At 37.9% G+C, this 17,372-nt stretch overlaps 3 protein-coding genes across 4 annotated transcripts; all 3 read left to right on the top strand.

The window, feature by feature from the left end:
• The first annotated feature begins 1,072 nt into the window (after positions 1-1,072).
• LOC113665926 (procathepsin L) lies at positions 1,073-5,168 on the top strand. The gene is made up of 6 exons (XM_027181660.2): positions 1,073-1,280; positions 2,752-2,977; positions 3,522-3,687; positions 3,869-3,975; positions 4,205-4,337; positions 4,672-5,168. The coding sequence occupies exons 1-6, from the start codon at positions 1,110-1,112 to the stop codon at positions 4,859-4,861; spliced, it is 993 nt and encodes a 330-aa protein (XP_027037461.2). The 5' UTR covers positions 1,073-1,109; the 3' UTR covers positions 4,862-5,168.
• An 839-nt stretch (positions 5,169-6,007) lies between these two features.
• On the top strand, positions 6,008-10,287 carry LOC113665925 (digestive cysteine proteinase 1). Its single transcript, XM_027181659.2, has 6 exons — positions 6,008-6,425; positions 6,823-7,048; positions 7,485-7,650; positions 8,253-8,356; positions 8,499-8,631; positions 9,512-10,287. Exons 1-6 carry the CDS (start codon positions 6,255-6,257, stop codon positions 9,699-9,701), a joined length of 990 nt encoding a protein of 329 aa, XP_027037460.2. The 5' UTR covers positions 6,008-6,254; the 3' UTR covers positions 9,702-10,287.
• Positions 9,864-17,372, top strand: LOC113665938 (uncharacterized). Of its 2 annotated transcripts, XM_027181677.2 has the most exons (7): positions 9,864-9,996; positions 10,452-10,618; positions 11,564-11,647; positions 12,566-12,638; positions 13,440-13,515; positions 14,236-14,305; positions 14,810-17,372. In XM_027181677.2, exons 2-7 carry the CDS (start codon positions 10,508-10,510, stop codon positions 15,530-15,532), a joined length of 1,137 nt encoding a protein of 378 aa, XP_027037478.2. In that variant the 5' UTR covers positions 9,864-9,996; positions 10,452-10,507; the 3' UTR covers positions 15,533-17,372. The 2 variants fall into 2 exon arrangements, with proteins under 2 accessions (XP_027037478.2, XP_027037477.2); XM_027181676.2 differs by lacking the exon at positions 9,864-9,996 and having other exon boundaries at positions 10,404-10,618.

Below are 17,372 nucleotides of genomic sequence, written 5' to 3'. Positions count from 1 at the left end.
AATGACGACCACACCGTTGACAAGAAGCCAAAATCACCCTGGCCTCGAGATTGCCGGTAAGCGGCTTCTAATGAAACCGCTGAAATTGGGATATTGATCTAATGAAAAAGGAAAAGTCATCTAAATTTTTTCTTTGTTGAAATTAATGAGATTTTGTATTCGAGAATGGTTGCAAATTTGTAAATTTTTATTCGATTTGGATAACCTGAGTTCATTTCTGTCGACTTTCAGTAATCTGGGAGAGCCCGAAACCAATCCCTACAAAAAACAGTTTTATGAGGGAGGAAGGGGAGGGAGGAAAGTTGGTGGACATAAGCTCGATATTCTCAGAAGTCGGCTAGCGGAGTTGGCTGCCTAATAAGAAGCAAGCAAGCAATTTTCTGCTGCTCAAATTGGCCCTTAAGTTATCTTAATAACCCCATTTGCTTTCTTAATAGTCAATGTGCTTTTCAAGAATTACGCTCTTCGTTATTTTTCATAATAGTATTACACTTGTGTCGGATGACAGAATTCTGTAAACTGCTCTAAACTCTATGCGATAATTTTGACTTTTTCTCAGACTGAAGTCAATCGTTTTGACTGACATTTCTGAATATTAGAGTCCGTCCACAAGACCATAAATGGGGTTGCTTTTCTGTACAAGAGCGATTATGCATACTGTATTCATGTCTGTTTTAGGTCGAGTTTATTCTTGTCCACTTCGTGTCCCTGTTTATATGCCGGTTTGGTGACAAATGATGATTCAGCTGAAAAATGAAAACATGAGTGAATAAGGTAAAACAACAATCAGAACAGACTCAAATTGCATCATTTGGTCTTCAAGTGAACGCTCCATTTTAGCCGGTTAGATTTGGTTTCCATCTCATGCTTTTGGAAAACAAATCTTCTCAACTACAAGACAATAGAGTTCTGAATAAAGACATAAACCAACCCTACCCCCCTACCCCCGTTGAGATCAATTCGCTGAATCACTTAGATGTAGCCGTCTCGTGACAACGAAACTGATCCTGTTACCACGAGGATACCTCGTGACTTCTGTCTATAAATTGCTAGCATTTTTTCCTTGTAGACCATCGTGGCCGTAGCTTAGCTATTGTTTAGTGGTAAAGATGAAGGCTGTTCTTGCAATTGTGTTCTGCCTGTCCGTGGCAAACAGCGCTGTGCTGAAGTTTCGCGAATATGAGGAACAGTGGCAGGCATGGAAGAGCTTTCACGACAAGAGTTACCAAACGGATACCGAGGAACAAGCTCGTTATGCGATCTGGAGAGACAACTTAAGGGTATGTCATTCACGCATGAAATATTATATTCTCCTTAAAAGAGGCAGTTCTTACTGCCAAAACCATTCAACAAACCTTACTAGATTCATCGGCGGCGCATAGATTTCACCACAATTTTATCTAATATTTGTGGTCGAGTGAACTAGTATGCCCCATGCAGTAACGCTTCAGTGCTTATTCTGATTTCGCAGTATTTATTCGCCCTACGGTAAATTGACGAGAAGTCGTTTGGTAGACTCAACCAAAATTCAAACAGCGATGTATATCTCAGAATAAATATTTGCTGTCGTGGTTTCTAATATAGTACAAGTTTATGAGTTTTGTATTTTGTACTCATTTTGTATTCATTTTCGCGCTGGTTCGTAACAGTTCATCGTCCTTCAGCCGGCCTACTCGTGCGAATGAGTCTATTGTAGTTAAGGCATGATTCAGCTATTTACGCATGTTCTCTTTATCATGCCCAACTCTTGGCCTTGCTCAATAAATCTTGCGATTATCTGCGTGATACTTTTGTTTCTTCTAAACGGGAATGCCGTTCAATAAACGATTGATCGCCTATCCTCGTTCCTGGCACCGAAAGCTCTGACGTCATGCCTCAACTAAAGCCGGCAATCTTTCATTCCACCTTAGGACCATTGTGCTCAAATTTTATTCAATTTTGACCGAAAGTTGCATATCTCAATAAATTACGTGCATTTTCGAATTCTTTCCTATGATCTCTAGTTTATTCAGACCTGTAGTTCATTAAATGCTTTCTTTGAAGAAGCCTATTGTTTCCTTTTGTAACAGCAGTTTCCGGTGTTACTTAAAGGGTTGCCATGTGTCAAGTAAATTAAATTAGGATACGCTACGCACTAGCTAGTGACAAATTGCACATCACGATCTATGCTTTCCAATCTCAAAAACTTTCGTCTCCGCCGAACCTTGAATCTGGTAATTGCGAGCGCGCTTAAAATACCCAAAGTAATCTAATAACCACAAAATGTCGATCACGTCGACTTCAAGTTCCGCTCGCGGGAGAGCATATGTTTTCAGATAACGTTTCATTCTCGAAGGAAAATGTTGCCTAGTCACATAATTGCTTATGTCTTGTTTTCTTTTGTCGTCTTTCGTGGTCGTTGTAGTCTGCGCTATTCTCCATCTTCACAGCTCGATTGTGGTGCGAAACTGATTATTTATGCAGGCTTCTTCAGTTGACTCTTCAGGATCAACGCCTGCAAAGTGTCAAATCTGACAGCTTTGACGCTTGAAAAAAAGTTTCCCAGCTGCGAGGTCCTACATTTAACATTTGAAATTCGGTAGTTCAGATTTTATGACGATGGTTCCGTTGCAGGTTGCAGTGAAAGGGCGTTTTATTTTAGCTCAAGAAATAATTTCACAAATAACAACATCGCTGTTAGAAAAGGTATTTTGCCTTTGTCTAGTTGCTTTCATTTCTCTCCTCTAAATGATTTTTCTTTGTTTTTTGTAGAAAGTTCAACAACACAACTCCGAGGGACACTCTTACACCCTGGCCATGAACCAGTTCGGTGATCTGACAGTCGATGAATTCCGATTTTACTACCTGGGACTTCGCTCTCACTACTCCAATGAGACTAAACGTCAAGGATCGGCCTACCTCCCTCCCAGTGGAGTAAACCTCCCCCCCACAGTGGACTGGAGAACTAAGGGATACGTTACCCCAGTAAAGAATCAACGTAAGTTTGATCGTGTCTTTTTTTTTTTAAGTTAGCTCCTTCTACTTTTTACCTTAAAGCTAAATGTCTTGTAACAAGTCGTATTTTCTGTTTACTCACCGATCTGTGAAAGTCCTCTTGATGTCCCTTTCTTTTTCATTTAGCTTCATTCGCTCGATTGACCTCATCGCTTAATGTCACAATCATCTGATTTTTCATTCACGAGGAAAAACAGCAAACGAAAATTCAGCCTTTCCTCGCAATCCTTGAATCTGTTGCAAACTCATGAAAATGAGGAACTCTGAACCTGTCCAATTTTTTGCAGAAAAAAAAAAATGTCTGCACTTCAGCTATAGGTACATATTCCTTCAACTAACCATTTTTCAATATTAGGGAATCAAAGTTTAAGCCCTTTGTGAACATTTACAACTTGGCATAGAAATTTATGTATTTAGTAGATAATCATGTATCTACCACAGGAGACGTTCGTGAAATTGTGGACATTTAAAGATAATTTCGCATAGATCATGTTGGTGATTTGTGCCTATTCTTTGTTCTGTTTTAGGTCAGTGTGGTTCTTGCTGGGCGTTCAGTGCAACAGGATCACTTGAGGGACAACACTTCAAGAAAACAGGAAACCTTGTCTCACTTAGCGAACAGAATCTGGTTGACTGCTCAACTAGCTATGGAAATCATGGTTGTGAGGGAGGACTTATGGATTACGCCTTCCAGTAAGCGGCGAAAACTGAATATTTCTCACCCTTAAGGAGTTACTACACAAAAAATACTGTTTTCTTGTTTTCCAATCTCGGATTTGCATGAAAACGGTAAAGATCTTGCGTTTCTAGCCATGTAAGCTTTATCTTTGTATTGAAGAGTTCTTATGCTATTCATTGCTTTATTATTTTTCAGGTATATCAAAGCTAATGGTGGTATCGATACCGAGTCTAGCTATCCCTACACAGCCCGCGATGGACGCTGCAAGTTCAAAGCAGCTGATGTTGGTGCTACTGATACTGGTAAGGGAAAGGCAACGAATCATCATCGGCGGTTCGTGATGATTCTCGAACAGCCGATTGAACGAGAGTATGCCGATGTTTGCCATCGATGTTGCGCAGGACAAGATAAAAAGCAGAGATCTTTTCTCAATCATTATATTCAGGTCTTCGTAAGGCGCTTTATTTATCAATTTATTTATTCATGTAATTTTTGGTTCAAAAAATAAGTCTATGGTGGCGTTCCTGTTAGGTTACATGGATGTCGAGCGAGGAAGCGAAGCTGATCTTCAATCCGCTGTGGCCACAGTCGGCCCAATCTCTGTAGCCATAGATGCTAGCCACGGTTCATTTCAGTTATACCACCAAGGAGTCTATGACGAGCCGTAAGTACATTTAGAACTAATTATATGACAAGACCAAACAGCAGCTGCATAAGAGACTGGCACTATTAGTGCCATACCCTCGCAGACCTCTAGCCAGCTCGCTTTGCACGAGGCTTCAAACTTTCTTGCGGACGAAGAAACGTTGGTCAGCGTCAAAAGTGAAGACTTGCTGCTCGTATGCTAATATTATGTATTTTTTTCATGTATTGTTTCTTATAAAGGCCGTTAAATCACGCGATACCGACGCTTGAGAACTCGCTTCGATTTTCCTCATGTGACAGTGAACGTCATAAACGAAATTTAACATATTAAAATCGTAAAATTTGCCTTACAGTGCCTGCAGTTCTACATTGTTGGATCATGGTGTGCTAGCTGTTGGTTATGGAACATACCAAGGACAGGACTACTGGCTGGTGAAGAACTCCTGGGGAAAGGGCTGGGGCATGGAAGGTTACATTATGATGTCGAGGAACAAGAAAAACCAGTGTGGAATCGCTACCAGTGCTAGTTACCCACTTGTTTAATTCACGTGTCTGTAGAGTGGACCACAATCTACTCGGCTTTTTTACTTCAAAACGTACCCCTTTGAATTCAACATAGTGTAACACGCACAAAAAATAGGAGCAAAATTATTATGAATTTGTAGGATAGGTAGTCCAAGCTTGGCGATTGTAGAAACTGAACGCAAATTTTCTTCCGAAGTTCCAATGGCATGAATCAGTCATGTATTTGGAAGTTTTCTTTTTTCTTATTTTATTTTGATGATGAGTGTGATTTGCTCTATTTTCTTGTTGTTGCACTAAAGTGAATTAAATGAATGGATTTTATTATGGTTGGTCTCTTGACTAAACGCATTTTCGTCTTACTCCCGGCTCCCCCCATTATCTTTTTAGACAATGCACTGTTCCTCCCTAAACGTCGAGTGTCATGCGCAAACCTAGTGTAAACAAGACAGCCCCCATCCCCCCCCCCCCCACCCTCACCTTTAAAACGTTGTCGTAGTGTTTAAAAAATTCGAATGAGACGTCGGTGAAGAACCCTCCTATGTTGAGAAAAGAAAAAAAATTGCTTGTCGCCTGAGTCAATCACAAGACAAGACAATCTTAAAATAGTCATGCTGTTAAACCTTTCCACTATAACATCAGTATCCAAGTTCTCCATACTTTTCTGTTTAATTCCTATGGCACTCAAAAAGAGAGTTCGTCAAACAATCTCTACATGGATTTTTGATTCAGAGTGATATTGCTGGGAGGGATTAGATGCGTATCATTCTTAAGGGGTCAAAGGGTCCAGAGACTACCAGATAACTGAGACGACTTTCCCATAGCTGCATGAGACCAAACCATGTCAGGATCGGTGATAAAAACTGTGGTTAGAAAAGAGAACTATTCCATCATTTAGCCGAAACCTTTTACTACAGGGACAATCAAATAAACCCTACAGGAGCATCCATGAAATGTCCGGTGAATTACTGCCGATGCCTCAGGCGTCCATGTGGATGTGACATGCATAGCATGCCGGACTAGGTGCAAGTTCAGTTGGTTTGCCTGTTTTTTTTCGGTTCTGAGCTCCTAAACCTTTTTCGAATTTCGAATTTCCTCAATGATGACCCAGATAGCCTTTTACCGAGGCTGCAAAGCTATCACCTGAAGTGGTCTGAAATCCTGGCTGGATTGCCCAAGAAGAACGTTTAGTGTTTACATTTGGGAGTTTAGCTGACAAAAATCTCGCGTGACAGGGTAGCATTGGTTTTTCTCAGGTGTCAAATTCCATGCGTGACACAATTACGAAAGGTCGGCGAACAAATCTCTAAGGATCTGCAGACCCAGTAGTCGCTGTCTGATTCAGTCCCAAAGTTTTATTTACAGACTCTTGCTTCATACCATCTAAAAATCGGACCAGATATTGTGAGGTAAAATGAACTACTTGTGTGTTTTTCTGCTGTGCGCTTCCTTTGCAAACTGTTTGAATCTATCGCCTGCGACGTACAAGCAGCACTGGCAGAAGTGGAAGTCTTTTTATGGCAAGGAATATGAGTCAGAAATTCATGACAATGCCCGCTTCTCAATATGGCAGAACAATTTAAAGGTGAGATGAATTAACAGTATAAATATAGAACACGAAATCCTGAGAAGGGGGTGTTTTTTTTTTCCAATAATGTACGCGAAGATAATCACATGACAAACTGAAGGGTCGAAGAACCATCGGTGATACGGGGGGGGGGGGGAGGGGGGAGATGGAACACTGCTCATATCACGCAAACCTCAATTAAGTAGATGATATTTCCGATTCAGCTTAATAAAACATAGTAAAGATTTTCACTGCTCTCTCAATTCTTAGGCATTATTGATCAGGTGAACACTTCCTGTGTTGCTATCTGCAAACAAAAATTAGTGAGTAGGCGCCAGATAATCCAAGTGAACGACTAGTAACTTCTTTTGAAAACTAAACTGTAAAAGGAAAAAAAAATTAATTTTTCTTTCAGTATGTTTTAAAGCATAACTCAGAAGAACACTCCTACACCTTGGCCATGAACCAGTTCGGTGATCTGACAGTCGACGAATATCGATCATTTATCCTAGGAGTTGGTTCTCATTTTCCAAACGAAACAGAACGTCGCGGTTTTACCTCTCTTCCTTTTAGTGAACTGACCCTACCCCCCACGGTAGATTGGAGGACGAAGGGATATGTCACTCCTGTCAAGAATCAGGGTAAGTTTTGAAACTTCAAGTTTGTTGGTTTCCCTTGATTTCACGATCGCGTTGTTTTTCTCGGTATCGGCTGCCAGTCGAAAAAGAAAGCAAGCACAACAGCAATAAGAACAACAACAAAAACGTTGCACAAAAAATTTTTGTATACAAATTGAAGGTCGGATGTAATTTGGGGTGGCACTCTTCGTTCTAGTATTATTGAAGAAAAAAATTGCATCGGTCTCACAACAAATCAAATGCGAAACAAAAACCAAACGCGGCTTGGTCACAGACGTGTTACTGCTCTTAAGGCAGTCTGCTTTTTACTTTGCTTTTTTCTCTGAATTGTCATTGGTTACCAATTCAACCCGCTTTTTCACACGTGTTGCTCCACCTGATGTAGCTTGGCTGCGTTGCCACAATTTGACTTTCGTTTGCAATTTTTTTTTCCTGCTAGGTCAGTTGGGTGCTTCATGGGCGTTCAGTGCCACAGGGTCACTGGAAGGACAACATTTTAAGAAAACAGGAAAACTTGTCTCTCTTAGCGAACAGAATCTACAAGACTGCTCTGGATGTGGCAAGGTGTCTCCTCCCTTGATGGGATTTATAGACTGTGCTTTCTTGTAAGCCAACAAGGTTATTTCTTTCTCTTTGTTTCTCGCGCTGTCTCTGGTAACATAAATCCATTGTTCGGTCGGAGGTCAAATTGAACAGTGAAGTTCAATTATCCTATTTTATTACATGCAGCCATGACGGTGCAAAAGATATTTGAGCCAGGCAGTCGAGGTTATTTTCAAGCCTAAGACGAGAAAAATTGACATATTTCGAGGTGAAGCAATTGAATATCGAACTAGCAAGGGATTGCGTTAGTTTTGCCGCGCTAACTGACTAGTCCAGAAACATTCCCCTTGCAACTAATTGGATGCAAAATTCTAAAAAACAACAGTAACTCGGTCGTCAGAGATTTTCAGACCGCCTTTCCGATTGGTTCTTTGATGTATTCTTCTCTGATTGGCTGTCGCTATTACTCTAGTTTTGTTTCACGACACTCAGTGTAAGTGCGCTCGAAACATTTGATATCAAAATAACGGCGCATCGCGAATATAGCATATGTATTCAGCTGCAATTCGACAGGCACTTTTGCGTCTGTCGGTTCTAATGCTCGTGGTTAACAGAGTGGTTTTTCAGTTTCATGGAGGAAGCCGAGTTTTAATTACTCTTTCAGATATGTCAAAGAAAACGGTGGCATAGACACCGAAGCCGGTTACCCGCATCCATGTCCAAAGAGTTGTTGCTTTGAAAAAGCTTATATAGGTACCACCTGTACTGGTAAGTAAAATGCACAGATCGTGGTTACCGAAGATTTCTGATGGTTATCGATGAATTTACGAAAGACAGGCCAAAGAAGAGTGGTTTTTATAATGACAAATGTGTTTATTTTTCTTTCCCTTTTCTTCCCTGTTTCAATCAGGTTATGTTGATATCCAGCAAAGAAGCGAGTCAGCTCTTCAGTCTGCTGTGGCCGAAGTGGGTCCCATCTCAGTGATCATCGATGCCAGTCACGCTTCATTCCAGTTTTATCACAGTGGGGTGTACAATGAACCGTAAGTGATTCATGATAAAGTAACACAGCTCTCATTTTAGCTTATGGCAGGAACTGTCCCTTATTAAGATGTTATAAAGTTTATAATATCTCGCCCCCATCTATGTACTGTCCGTTTGTCAGTTGATGAGCTGTTCATGTCAGGATATGAGTCTGTCAGTCATTGTCATTGTCTGACTGTCTGTTCCTCGGAGTTCAGTTTGTTTGTAAGTCATTCTTTATTTCAATGTTAGTAAGTCAGTCAGGGTTTTTTACCTGACTAGCGTTCCTCCCCTTTGTTGTGTTTTTTGCCGTTGATCAATCTGCCTATTTTTCCAGCCTGCCAGTCAGTCATTTAATCCGTCTGTTTGTCTGCTTGCCTGTCTTTCCGTCTGTTTGTCTGTCTGTCCGTCTGTCTGTTTGTCTATCTTTCTGTCTGTCTGTTCGTCTGTCTCTCTATCTGTCTGTCTGTCTGTTTGTCTGTCTTTCTGTGTGGCTGTCCTTCTGTCTGTCTGTCTTTTATTCTGACTGTCAGTAGGGATAAACTAGTCCACTCCAACTGGCTGCTGGCGCCAGCGGCAATTGGCAAAATATTTTTCGCAATTTCAAAAATTTTCTTGGATCATTTACGAAGAATCTTGGATCACAACTAACTTTTGGGTGTTTCAGAAAAAATGTTATTTTGTGGACAATTACTTAATCGGGGTTTGTCTTACGATAATTTTTTTTGAGGATTTATTTAAAAAAGAGAGTTTCAATGTATATTTTTGGATTAAAAAAAATACTTTTGGTATAAAGCCGCGGTTGCCTCCTGGCGTAAGTCAGATCTTTTCTTTCATGGGTGCGAAATCGAAAAGTTCCTAAAGTAAAAAGAAACCATACCAAAATTTATGTTATTTCAGTGCCTGTAGCAGTTATCAGCTGGACCACGCAGTACTCGTTGTTGGTTATGGAACTTACCAAGGACAGGACTACTGGCTGGTGAAGAACTCCTGGGGAAAGAGCTGGGGCATGGAAGGGTACATTATGATGTCGAGGAACAACAAAAACCAGTGTGGAATCGCCTCGAGCGCCAGCTACCCTCTTGTTTAATGGAAACCTGTGAAAGACTTAAAATATAAACTGCAATTTTTTTTATTTTCAATAAGCGACCTTTAGTCTTCAAGAGTTAAAAAAAAATTAAGTTAACAAAATATGAAACAGGAAAATTACCACTGTTACAGTTCTGAGAAATAACTTTTCAGATGGACTTTCTCAGCGAATTACATATCTTTCCGAGGGTAACTTTCCTCCATGATTCACCAGTAGAGGCGTCATTAATTTTTTTGCCTGATTTTTGCTTCAGGCGTCCGTAGCGTCTTCCTCTCGCTTGTGAAGCGTTCAAAATGTAAGGGGCCAGCATGCTCAAGTTTTCTTTTTTGTTTTGCGCCTTCACACTCGCGCAAAGTGACACGCCTTTGGCGCTTTACACGCTATCTCCTGAAAAGCGCGAAAAACAAAACAACTCTGGTAGTGAGGCAAACACTAATTACCTCAGTTTTTTTCGCGCCTCGCTCCCAGAGTTCTATGCGAAGCGCTTAACTCGCGCAGTACTTACACATATGAAGCTTTACAAATAAAGAAATAACTAAGTAAAGGAATATAACTGAAACTTTGAAATAGATGAAACCTTTAATAATATTCGTCAATTGTCTTCCCTTTTTCAGTCCCCTTATTAGTGCAGTGTCACGCATGGGCGAATACAAAATATCTCTCTAGGTTCGAGAGTAATCTGGGTCTAGCTTAAATAACGGAAGAAAAAAATCATGGCGTTGGATGGTCAAGTGACTTTTTTGTCAACAGAATCGTCATGGGATCCTCGGAGACCAAGAATTCCAAGAAGAAGCCCGAGGTTTAGAATGGACGAGGAAGATGAAGAGGAAAGTGGTAACGAAAGAAATCAATCAAATATGGGAATGAGAGCACCGATTATTGGTTATGAAATAGTAGATAATCGTCAGAAATTTACGGTACGTTTGGGCATATGATCTGTTTATATTGCTTTGATTTTCATTTGTATTCTTGGTGGATTAATTTTCTTGATTAAGTTTAGCCGGCTCAGATATATGATCTATAAGAGTAAAGAAAGCATCGTTTCGGCACTCGCTACTTCTACAGAACCTGATACTTTTCATTTCCTGTAACTCACTCGTACTCGTGACTTTGACCTACGACATGATCAGCTTTGATTTAATGATGGCCGAACAAAAAGCGCGAACCTAAAAAAGTGTTCGGTGTTTTCTCCTGAACAAATTGTTAAAATCTCAATTAAAATCTCTCTTATCAAAAACTATGATGGAAGATTATGATGTAAAATGGATGTGAGCTTAACTTTGCGCTTGATGTACATTGTAAATCAATACGCACGTTAATGTTTTTCTTAACAATGCAACTTCGTGAAATATTTGAAAATGAAATAAGCTTCGGTTCAAGTAAACTGCGTGAAAGCACACCTATGTTTTTATTGTCAACAGGTGTCAGTATCCCTCTGTATAGAAGAGAGATTACTTCCAATGAAAAAGTTTTTTTTTTTTAAGTTTGAAACTGATTTGAGGAATTTAAAGCACTAAAAATGAACCCAATGTAAGTGGATATCAACATGAAAATCTGATGAGTGAGTTATGGTGACATACCCTCTTGGAGAAATCCAAGCTGTGCTCCTGTTGAATCAATTATCAATTACCCTATAGAACCACTTGAGAAAATCAGAGGTTGCAGTTATGCTAGGGATGATCACTGAGAATAGTCTCCAATTCTTTCATTAATTTAATGTATGCGTAAATCTAAACATGCTCAATAATTTTACACAATGCTCAATACTAGCACAATTTGTCATTATTTCCAGTCAGTCTTCCTACCATTTTATCATGATTTGGTTCAAGACACTTTTTTGGATTTTTCTTTTTTTTCGCTAGGTTTACAAGATTGAAGTTAAAAGTCAAAATAAAAGTTGGTTTGTATTTCGCCGTTACACTGATTTCACAAGGCTAAATGAAAGGGTAAGTGGTGGAGTTAATCCTTTATACCCTAAAATCAGTATCCATATTCTCCATACTCCTCTTTATGTATTCCCTGTAAAACTGACATGGAGAATTTGTTTAACAATCAAAGCCTCTCAGGATGGCAATAATTTCCTTTGATTTTATGATCTTATAAATGATTCAGTAGTATCGCTGTAGGGAGAAATTAGATGTAGGGCATTAGTAGGTTGTAAAGAGTTAGTAATGCAAAACCGTAACTTGCAGAGGGGAAATCGAGACTGACAGTCAACATTAAATCAATGTGTGTGGGTTTACCACTCATGGAGATATAAGCTAAGGCCTGAGTATGAACACCATACCTCTTGAAAATCTTACCACATTTCAGATGTAATGAAAATTTACTTATCTCTTTAACTCTCATGAGTGACCAAGACAGAATTTCTCCTTACGATATCAATTCAATATCAAGCAGATAAGTGATGAGAGTAAAGAAGACTATCAATTTGGGGATAATTAGTTGATCCAATACTAAATTCTCTGAACTAACATTATAAGAATTGTATGACTGACAGTAAGGAGAATTATAAATCTGATCTGGGGGTTAAAGGGTTAATTATGATTGGGCAATTCAATGTGTAACATGGTCAAGTGAAAAAAGCAGACTGCTTCTAACAGTGGATCAAAACTAAATCAACAGGAAACTAATAAGATCCAGTTTGATATGGACAGTCAATAGGCTGAGCCATTCCTAAGCAAGATTGTAGTCAGGTTTGGAGGGAGGAAACATTTTCAGATTCCTGCAAAGTGTTCAAATGGTTAGTTGCAAAGAAAAAAAAGTTATTTAAAGAAAGAATTGCTTGCTGAAAGTGTTGGGGGACACTTAATTATGGTTTAAGATGGTGGATAGTTTATTATTTAGTTATTTTTTATTTACAGTTGAGAGATGCTTTTCCAGAGTTTCAAATCAGGCTTCCTGGCAAACGCCGGTTCAAGGACAACTTTGATCCAGGTATAGCAGATTCTGAGAATAAAAAAAAATTGGAAGAATTTTTAATGTATAGTTGTGTTGTATAGTGCATAGAATATAGACATGATATTTAAATTCCATATAATCAAATTTTTTAATACTAACAAAGTAAACAAAAAAAACTTATTTCAAATGTGACCCTGACTGAGATTATCTGTAGGAGTTGGCAGCCTCCAAAATTTTTTTATTTTGCAAGGATCTGCCCAGTTTTTAATGTGTCCATTCAGTTACGTATATCTAAGGCTCAGTTGTTCAAAGGTTGGATAAAATCATAGTGCTATCTGACATCTGAATTGCATTGTCAACAAAATTTATTTCACCATCGACCAGATAGAGATCTGTCAAGTGGACAGCACTACCCACTTTTGAACCCTTTAACTCCCAGAGGTGATTAACATGTAATTTCTCCTTATAATATCCATATATTATCCAGCAAACTGGTAATAAGAATACTCAAATTTATCAAGTAGAAGTTGTTATCTTGATCTAACACCAAATTCATGTAACTAACTAATAGGGAAATGTGTAGCAGCTAGAGGGGAGAATCTACAATCAGATCTTGGGAGTTAAAGTGTTAAACAACAGGGGCTAGATCCATAAATTATATATTCATGCTGCTTGTACTTACCAGTAAGTAAAAGCTCTGAGCATCCAACAAAGATTAAGTAAAATTAGATAAAGAAAAACTGCTAACTTGTTTTCAGGATTAGCAGTACCTTTTATAAATAATTTGGAGGTTACTAAGAGAAACTTTTAAATGTTATGTATTGTATTTGCTTGCAGCATTCATAGAAGACAGGGCAAGAGGATTGCAATTTTTCATCAACAATATGATGAATCACTCTGAAATATGTAACAGGTATTGTTTACCCAGAGTGCTATTTGTATGAAACTATGTCTGTGTTTTACCCCATTTCAAACTGTATTAAAAAGTATTATTTCCTTGACAAAATTTAATGCTCTTGTAATATATGTATTTTGGCTCTTTTTGAAGAAACAGCAAAGATCAAGTTATTTTTCAGCACTTTATATTCCCTTAATTTATCTATAGTACCACATAGTGTAGCATCTAAACAAGTTGAACAGGACATAACTGACTAATAATGTAATGGCTACATTGACACGGGTGAGGTAAATATGGAAATTCTTCCTGGTCATAGAAATGTGTAGGAATTTTATGTTCAATTTGAATTGTGGAAAATTGAAATTCTGACAAAAAAATTCAGCAAATATCAACTGGTGTGTGTGAGTGTGTGACTGTCCATGGTATAAGACCCTAATTATCCTGTGTGAATACGCAATGAGTGGCTGTCCATCTTTCTAGATCCCTATGGTTATTACAGGTGGCCTGACCTCCTATTTGTCTCAGTCAAATATATTTCATTTTTTTAAAAACACGTTTTAACGAGAACTTCTGTACTCCTAGGTGTCACGTGTTTAAATAAAGGATTGATTGATTGATTGATTGATGTAATAACATCAATTTCAGTTTTCTTATCTCATATTAATACCATCACAGGAAGAAGAGGTACTAAATAAAGATGATTATTGAAATAACCAACTAAGTTATTGTTTGCAGTCATGAGGTACAAGAGTTCTTCTGCCTGAATGATCCTCCTGGACCTTATGACAGCTTGGAAGAAAGCAGAGTGAGTTGGAATGATTAAACACTTTGATAGGATTTTATTGACAAGTCAGTTAATTAGTAGCAAAAACAAGATGCTGAAGCATTTAGCAGTGTCACATTTTTTCTAATATAGAAATGGCTCACTTTTTCTATTTAAACAAAAATTTTTCAGTCTTTGTTACTCTTTGAAAAATACTTGAAGCTTTAAAAGGTTTATACTTTTGTAATGGTTTACTTAACACTTTAATTCAATCTTGTATTCATAGTTACTCTAGCCCTAGAATTTTAAACTTTTCACTCCCAAAATCTCATCAGTAATTGTCCTTGTTGTCTGTCTCACTTTACTTATAATGTTACTATAGGAGCTTGGTGTTGGATCAAATAATCATCACCTAGTTTATATTTTTTTTTATTCTTATCACCTGCCTCTTTGATATTGTATCAATGTTGTAAGGAAAAAATAAGTTTCAGATCATTGCTGGTAGTGAAAGGTTTATAGTCTCTATGATAATGGTGTTTTTATTAGGCCTACTGTCAACACTTGGAAAACCAAGCTGAGGACTTGAAACAGAAGGTGGATGAACTAACGGCAGACCTCAAAATGACAAAATCACAGCTCTTACAAGCACGAGTGCAACAGGAAGCTCTTGTAAGTGCTCTTAGATCAGAGCGAACACTGAGAAAGCAAGGATTGAAAGGAAATGAAAAAGATTCATCCAGGACCGATGAATTGATAGAGAAAAGTGAAAAAATGGCACATGTTGATAGTCTAAAAGGAAAAGTTTGCCACTTGTTGTCAGATTATCAAACCAAAAGCAAGGGAAGGGTGTCAAGTACCTCAGAAAATGAACCTGAACCTGGTGAAGATCAATCATTTTGGGTGGGAGGTGTGGAGATTGCAGAGCATTCAGATGGAGCTGATAGAATGAGGTCATCTAATCTGGCCAGGCGACTTTCAACTGAGCAGAGAAATCCTCGCACATCCACTCCTGTGTCTAGTCATAACAGCCCAAGCTGTCTGGAGCCTTTGCAACAGGATAATCAAAAAGACCTTGGAGTATCTCAACAGACTGATGAAAAGAGTGAAAACTCAGAAGTGTTGCAAAGTAGTAGTGAGAAAGGGGCAATAAAGGAAATAAATAACACTGAGGGAACTGCCAAACATCCATCGAACAGGAAGTCAAGAGATCAATCCAGTAAAAGAGACAGTGGAATAAGTGTTGATACCTCACCAACGCCTAGCACGTAAATTAATTTTATTAGGGGAATTGTAAGTATGACGTGGATTTTGGAATCCTCATAGATTGTGTATTTGAGTGTAGTAGTACATTCTTCTAAACAGTCTGCTTTGTAGTTTATGAATTCCTTCTAGGGAATTCTTTAGTGGATTTTTAAGTGTAATTCTGCTAAGTACTGCCCCAAATGGAGCTAAGATGAAAAATTTTTAGAATTAGTTTTGGGTATTTATGCTTCTGGAATGATTTTTTTGAATGTGTTGAATTGCAATCTTTTTCCTTTTCAGGGAAACTGAAGTTTTCTTGTTTAGTTTGTATCATTTCTGTAAAAAGCAGCTTTGAGGAAAAAAAAACCTTTTTCAATCAGACAAAAAAATGAAACTGGCATTTTTGGAGAGTTTACTACTTTCAATAAACTCTCTAGGGGTAATCAACACTGAAATATTAAATGCTGAATTATTTGGCAAATTCCCAGGCTTATAAGTTGGCAAACACTAGTTAGATTTAAATGTGCCTTGTAACTTGGGCTACCAATGCAAAAGCTCAAGTTTAAAATTTGGTTACAGCTGTAGTCTATCTTCCTAAAAGGCACTGCCAGCATTTCTTTGCACACCCTACTTATCTAATTGAATCGATCAGCCAATGAGCTTTAACTGCACAATTTTCATTTTCATTTTCTATTTTCACATCCACATCAGATTCACAACAGTATTGAGTTTGTTCCTAAACCTGAATTTGTTTTGTTCAACAATGTTTAGAAAAATAAATTTTAAGATGAAAATTCATGTGTTTAGGTGAAGAGAGATTAAAAGAACTCAAAATAAGTCAATTAGAAGATGTTTTTAGTCTCACTGCATGAGATTGCTCTGAAAGCTCCCAACTGAAGAAAAATGTTTGTTTCATTTTTAACATTTTTTGAGTGTCAGCTGCCATTAAGATTGCAGTTGCTTTTACGTGACTGTATGATATGGTTTAAATTTTCTCTTTACAATTTAATGATGATGGTTAACTAGTTCCCATTGGAGGAAAACAAATACCTACAGTTCAAAACTCAATGAACATAGCCTAATGCATTTAAAGCTGCAGTATACTGTTCATATGCATTAGTTGCTATTATTGATTGTAGTTGAGCATAGCAGGAGCAATCATGGGTTGAACTATGAAAGTTTTAGGTTTTTAGGTTTGTAACTACAGCCATAGGCTTTGGTAAATAAATATATTTTAAGAGAAATATTGAATAGAGCATATGCACTTAAATAAAAAGCAGAATACTTGTTTCCAGAACAAAAGAAAATGTTTGTATGAATTAAAATTTAGCTTCAGCATGATGGAATTGAGAAAGCAAAATGGCAGTTGAGGCTAAAATTGTTCTTTTATAATTTTTTAAACCAGTTTGATTTTCTTTGAGATGTGCTCATTGATCTTCATTCTTACAGGGTTGTCAAAATTAGGTGGCAACCATATGTTTCAACTTCTCTTGCTAAATTACACTGGCCATTCCAAATGCTTGTGGCCTAATTTTCAGCATGGATGCATGACATCAATGGAAATAAAACTGGTTTTTTAGTGCTGTCCACCTTGCATCACAGTCTCTTCACAGCCCAGTTTTCATAATCTGATAAAAAGTAGAATTAAAGATAAACTCTTTTGAAAGAAAGGACATATTTATTTTCCCCTCAGTATCTTGGTAAGCATACACCAATTTTGGTATACTGATGCCATGTGCATATGCTCTATTATCAGTTTTTATTCTATTTTAATAGTTTATTGCATAGTTAGCTTTTAGTAAAGATTATAATACATTTTGTAGATTAAGAGTTCTTCAGGCATAAATAAATTAGCTGTTTAAATGGT

Source organism: Pocillopora damicornis, chromosome 3, assembly GCF_964200805.1.
Source record: "Pocillopora damicornis chromosome 3, jaPocDami1.2, whole genome shotgun sequence".
In the NCBI taxonomy this organism is placed as follows: domain Eukaryota; kingdom Metazoa; phylum Cnidaria; class Anthozoa; order Scleractinia; family Pocilloporidae; genus Pocillopora; species Pocillopora damicornis.
The sequence above is the reverse complement of the archived record's forward strand: the minus strand, read 5'-3'. Positions and strand labels throughout refer to the sequence as shown.

Excerpts from the sequence above, each read along its gene's own strand:
- LOC113665925 (XM_027181659.2), top strand. The coding sequence starts at position 6,255 with ATGAACTACTTGTGTGTTTTTCTGCTGTGCGCTTCCTTTGCAAACTGT. Across the intron at positions 7,651-8,252 it reads TTTATAGACTGTGCTTTCTT|ATATGTCAAAGAAAACGGTG; the intron begins GTAAGCCAACAA and ends TTACTCTTTCAG. Across the intron at positions 8,632-9,511 it reads AGTGGGGTGTACAATGAACC|TGCCTGTAGCAGTTATCAGC; the intron begins GTAAGTGATTCA and ends ATGTTATTTCAG.
- LOC113665926 (XM_027181660.2), top strand. The coding sequence starts at position 1,110 with ATGAAGGCTGTTCTTGCAATTGTGTTCTGCCTGTCCGTGGCAAACAGC. Across the intron at positions 3,688-3,868 it reads CTTATGGATTACGCCTTCCA|GTATATCAAAGCTAATGGTG; the intron begins GTAAGCGGCGAA and ends ATTATTTTTCAG. Across the intron at positions 3,976-4,204 it reads TGTTGGTGCTACTGATACTG|GTTACATGGATGTCGAGCGA; the intron begins GTAAGGGAAAGG and ends CGTTCCTGTTAG.
- LOC113665938 (XM_027181676.2), top strand. The coding sequence starts at position 10,415 with ATGGCGTTGGATGGTCAAGTGACTTTTTTGTCAACAGAATCGTCATGG. Across the intron at positions 12,639-13,439 it reads CAAGGACAACTTTGATCCAG|CATTCATAGAAGACAGGGCA; the intron begins GTATAGCAGATT and ends ATTTGCTTGCAG. Across the intron at positions 13,516-14,235 it reads CACTCTGAAATATGTAACAG|TCATGAGGTACAAGAGTTCT; the intron begins GTATTGTTTACC and ends TATTGTTTGCAG.